At 34.1% G+C, this 6,000-nt stretch overlaps 1 protein-coding gene across 4 annotated transcripts in view; it reads right to left on the bottom strand.

The window, feature by feature from the left end:
- The window catches only part of LOC115211097, a 144,767-nt gene that overhangs the window by 1,224 nt on the left and 137,543 nt on the right, over nucleotides 1-6,000 (bottom strand). For all 4 annotated transcript variants that reach the window (XM_029779987.2, XM_036502101.1, XM_036502102.1 and 1 more), the window contains 2 exons: nucleotides 3,648-3,723; nucleotides 1-702 (listed from right to left, as the gene is read on the bottom strand). The exon at nucleotides 1-702 is cut by the window's left edge. In XM_029779987.2, coding sequence (XP_029635847.2) covers nucleotides 1-702; nucleotides 3,648-3,723 — 778 coding nt within the window. The remainder of the gene's footprint in view (nucleotides 703-3,647; nucleotides 3,724-6,000) is intronic.

Raw genomic sequence — 6,000 nt, 5'->3', positions numbered from 1 at the left:
TATTCATCTTCCCATTTACTATTTTTACTGGTGTCTGTGAAGGCCAATGTTGGTCTTGGGTTTGTTTGTCGTTTTGCGTAGTAAGGCCCTGTCGTTACTTGGAACTGATTCCTTAATTCCATATTATCCAGTGGGGTTGCGTATATTTCTTCTGTGGCTCCGTTTGTTGAACCTCGTACAGGTTTTCTTACAACAGCGTATTCATCGTTGTTCACTAAGTAATGTTCGACACTATCCGAAAATCTATCAGAAAAGACTCTGTGTTTCTCTGACGATTGACGTTTCGGTATATGTAATTGAATTGAACCACTAACTTGTGCATCATCATCTTCCTCCAAATCAAGACTGGCTGGTCCTACAGAAGCCCAGCTTTTTCTGGGCGTTTCCATAGCAACTGCCGAATACAATCCACTAACAGAACGTGTTGGTGTAGTTGAAGGAGAAAATGTTGTAATACCTCCGTTACGTAGAGTTCCTTTACAACTACTAGTATCCTTCGCAGGACCATCCGCTGATTTACATTTAAAATCATCAGTGCCTTTATGTCTGGAATTACTGTTAATAGTGTCTGTTTTGTGAATGATTGTATTTAATTCGTCATCTCCTCGAGGGAAAGAACCCATTGGCGTATCTTCTTTTCTAAGCAGCGCTCTTTCACTTGATTCGATGTGGTACTGACCCGCTTGATAATATTTGATGTAACTGAAAGCAAGTAAAATAAATCTAATTGGAAAAAAAGAAATACAGAAACACAAGCAAAAAAAATTGTAACTGAAATAAAAGATCTAATTTTATGTTGATAGATATCGTTGATAGCTATAGTTTTATGTTGATAGAACACGAAATATTTTTCATGCTCAATTATGGCTGATTGAATAGATGCTGTAAATAACAGAAGTATTTACTTCTTAAATTCCAGCAGGCTTCTATGAATTAGTTCAGAAACTTTAGATACAGAGACGAGTGAGACTGTGAAATGTTCATTATTAGCGACTTAATTTGAATACAGACTGGAATCGTAACTGTGTAACGGATATGACGCACTGTGAGCTCCCTTCAACGCAGCTCATCTACAATGTTCTTACATTGAGATTAAACACATTGCCGAAGGACATTCATAAGGCTTTGGTTCATGCGAAATGTTTTAAAACCAAGTTAGTGCATACTTACACTTTGAGGAAAATAAGATTAGTTCAATTACTGATTTAAATTTAATCTGGTCTGAGAACTACTGGTTATAACTCAGTTCTTGTTTCGGTATCATTAAATCTCCTCAGAGAAACATTACGTTCTCCATACTTGAGAATTTATCTACAATAATCTACACGAATAGTTGTTACACATTACTGTTTTGACTGAGTGAAACTACTCAGAAATGCTATCCGTATGAAAAAATGGAGTGGGAGAAATTATATTGTTAACATCAGTGTAAATACACTACTTATCCAACTACTACACGAACTCAGATACCGGGGTAGCTGTTTTTATGTTTCTTTGTTTGGTCGCTTGATTGAGAATCTTGTATGGAATCTCAGAAATGCTGAAGTAAGGAAGTTCATTTATTGAAGCAAGGAAGTTCATTTATATATTCAATGTTTACAAAATCAAAATAATTTTCTACTGTCACCCTCCATACATACACCTTCACAATCCTTCATGCATTTTAATAAATCATTTGGATAACATTTACTTAGTCAAGTGTTATTCACATGTCATACTCTTAACCTGTAAGCGTCAGGTGAAACAGTTAAGCCAAGTATAATATTTATATTTTCAATAAAATCTCGGGTGCTATTTTGACAAGATGGCTTTGCACAAAATTAAAGTTTAAGGAACAAGATGAATATCTCTATCTTTGAGAAAGGATGTCGCATAGTAGTACAACTATCAGTCAACACCAAGGTAGATTACACCCCTCCCCACACACATGTATATATGCATGTTATTATTCAGTTTTATTTCAAACTTTCATGTCAATAGAGAAAGAGCCGGTTTCTAACCTAGAACCAAGGCTCCTTCATTGGAATTTCAACATCAACAGGGTATTTTTGTATGTATGTATGTATGTATGTATGTATGTATGTATGTATGTATGTATGTATGTATGCATGTATGTAGATGGCAAGATAGATAGAAGATAGATAGAAGATAGATAGATAGATAGATAGATAGATAGATAGATAGATAGACATACTATACTACATTATACTATAATGACACTTCGCCGGTTGAGACGACGAGCGTTCCAGTTTATCCCATCAACAAAACAGCCTGCTCGTAAAATTAACGTGCAAGTGGAAGACCGCTCCACAGTCACGCATACTCTTAATTCCCAGTGAAGGCGCATTGCTTAGTGGTTAAGGCATTCAGTTCAGGAGCGTAAAGGTCGTGAGTTCGATACGCGTCAGTGCATTGCGTCCTTGAGCAAGATACTTCATTTCAAGTTGTTCTAGTCCACTCAACTGGTAAAAATTAGTAGGACCAGTATTTCAGAGGTATACATATATACTTATATCAGAGGTATATATATATATCAGGAGACTTGAAGTTTTGTTTGTCATATATCGAGCTTGAGAGTTTTAAATTAACAAAATCTCATGATGCTCAAGACAACCATTATTTAATTTTTAGTTGATCCTTTTTTGATGGAAAATATAATTATTTGAATATATTTTATATTTGTTTTTTTTTACACTATTAAAGGTAGTTAAATGCTGATATTTATATTTGATCATTAACACTAGTAATAAAGTTAACAATGTTTTAAATAATAATTTAAATTGCTATTTACTTTGCTCTATGTTATTCACAATTATTATAACTCTAAATATAGTTTCATTATATAAGTTTTTGCTTCCTTTAGTAATTTCCATAAAAATTCAGCTTATTGAAAAGAGGTCTCATACTGGATGGGATAGTTAAAAAAAATATGGATAATAAACAACTGTTGGAAATTAGCTTCTGTTCCACTAAAATAATATGTTGTATTTCATGCAAGATAAGGGAAATGCTGTTCGTAGAATACTAGTCATTGAAAGGTGGTGCTGAACTACAAAGCATTTACAAGAAAAACTAAGTCAGTTACACGAAAAATTAAATGCTTTAGAAACATGCACACATAGCGATTTTTTTACTGTTATATCAAGATATAATAGCAGTACAGAATACTGACCATATCTCTAAAGCAAAATATCCACTCCGTAAATTTTATGTAAAATATTTCTTAGGGTCCTGAATCGAATACCCTAACCTTCAAGCCATGCACCTTCTTGTGAGTCCGATCTCCTATGGCGTGTTGTATCCTTGAGCAAGACACTTTATTTATCGTTGCTTGTCACATTCTGTGCCTCGTTGAATCACCTGAGAACTATTCGTTTCTGTGCAGTGCTGGGTACTTACACGTTAACTTCACGAACAGGCTGCAACAATCGTCGTCGTAAACGACGGAGAGCCAAGCCATGTCTTAGGGATATATAAAATAATAGCAAGAAGAGAAGTCATCGAATGTAACTTAATAATATTTGAATCAACTTATTCTAAAAATGAAACACTGTAATTTTCACAGAAAGTAAAATGAAATGAAAACTCTCTGTTTTATGGTTAAGCTCAATCCAAATCTTAACGTATTTCAAAATGTGATGACTTACCTTCCAATGATAAATGATATTGCAATAAGAATGGCGAGAACTGCTACAGTAAGAAACACATAGGATACAACGGCTTCTGAAATGGAAAAGAATAAAACCGTAAAAGGAAACAGATGATGTGCAATATAGTGTGTTGGTGTTCTAATGCATCATCTGAGGTGATTTGGTGTGGTGTAGTATATGCATATGTATGGTGCATGTGGCAGTCCTCTGTACTGAGATCAAGAATATTGATAGGCTTCATGCATCATGTGGTGTTGAGAGGTAGCGTAGGATGACAGGGTATATCGAACACTGAACGCGTGTGTCATTCTGGTGATGTGTTGTAAATTGTACCCTGGGCTAGATAATTGTGCAGAGTGATGCGGTATTGAGTATACACTTTAGGTTAGTACAATGTATGTACATATCTATCAGGTTGAGAAAAAGTAAGAAACGTTTTGAACCATGAAGAATTTTTCATTTGCAATTTTCTGGTAATACAGACAAAGATTTGCCCAAATGCATCAATAAATTAACATTGGTATTTTTTTTTATCGTTGTTACAATCATCTGAAATGGAACAGTCAAAGCGAAATATTCGAGAAATATTCAAAAATGACGTAAAGCAGGTGAAACGGCTAGCGATATCAACGAAACGTTTGATGAGGAAATGACCAGTGATTGGTCAACTCGAAAATGATTTAAACGATTTCGCAGTGGAGACCTGATCCTTGAAGATCGTGAGCATAGCGGACGAAATTAAAGACCGTCATTGAGAAAGATCCACGTAAAACCACTCAAGAACTAGCAAAAGAACTTCAAGTTAGCCAGAAAACTGCCTGCAACTATTTGCATGCCATAAGGAAATAAAAAAAGACTCGACAAATGGGTATCACATGATTTGAATGAAAATCAGAAAATGCGCAGATATGAAATTTGCTCATCGCTTTTTCTCTGTAACCAGACCGATCCATTTCTCGACCATATTGTAAATTGCGATGAAAAGTGGATTCTGTACAGTAATGAGAAACCTTCGCAGTGGTTGGACCAAAATGAAGCGCCGAAAACTTTCTCTAAACTCGAGCTCTTCATAAATAAAAAAAATGTTATCGTGGTTGTTTGGTGGTGTACTGCTAGACTTATCCACTATAACTTCTTAAAACCCGGGAAAACCATTACTGCAGAAACATATTGCCATGAAATTGCCAAAATGAACGAAAATGTACTACTCCTTCGTCCCAGACTGGTCAACAGAAGAGGGTCAATCATTCGTCATGACAATGCTCGACCACACATTTCACTAATGATGCTTCAGAAGTTGAGGAAGCTTGGCTACGCAGTTCTTCCCCACCCAGCTTATTTCCCAGACCTTTCTCCTACCGACTACTACCTTTTGAAGCACCTTGATGGTTTCCTGCAAGAGAAGGAGTTCAAAAATGAAACCGATCTTGAAAGTGCGTTCATAGAATTCATCAGCTCCAGAACTCCAGATTTTCATGTTACCGGTATAAACAAACTTGTAACTGGTTGGCAAAAATGTGTTGATTATAATGGTACTTACTTTGATGAATAAAATTTCCGCAATGTTGAAATATATTGTGATGAATTTCATGTTTCAAAACGTTGCTTACTTTTTACTCATCCTGATACATAGAGCTAACTTACATAGTACTTAACTATATATCTGTCAAGTGTATATATGCGTTAAGTAGGACACAGATGGTTATTTCAGTTTAATTTTACTTCAGTTACCTTTTATGGACACACATCTATCTATCTATCTATCCATCTATCTATCTATCTATCTATCTATCTATCTATCTATCTATCTATCTATCTATCTATCTATCTATCTATCTATCTATCTATCTTCTATCTATCTATCTATCTACCCACCTACGCTCTCTTCATATATATATGTATGCATATATATATATATATATATATAATATATATATATATATATATATATATATATATATATATATATATTATATATACATATATATATATATCGGATCAGTAAAATTTAGATTCAGTTGAATATGGTACTTAAGTTAAAGGCACCAGAATTTAGTATGGTATTATCCATATAATTCAAAATGGGGTGATTATAATCAAAATAAGCAACAAGGATATCCAGAAGTAATGCAGTACTATCGTTTCATGCGACTCCATTTAATTGAACAATGTAAATATTAAATCAATTTTAAAATGTATAGCAATTTTCAGCTGCATAAAAATATAGAATTTACTTAAATTCAAAGGATTCATTTTGTATGGTTATTCTATTAACCAAAATCACAAAGAGGATAAGTAGATAGACAAAGAACATGTTTTATCAGCAACATCATAGTAGTAACTGATATTT

The sequence above is a fragment of the Octopus sinensis genome, linkage group LG4, assembly GCF_006345805.1.
Source record: "Octopus sinensis linkage group LG4, ASM634580v1, whole genome shotgun sequence".
NCBI classification, from domain to species: Eukaryota; Metazoa; Mollusca; class Cephalopoda; order Octopoda; family Octopodidae; genus Octopus; species Octopus sinensis.
The sequence above is the reverse complement of the archived record's forward strand: the minus strand, read 5'-3'. Positions and strand labels throughout refer to the sequence as shown.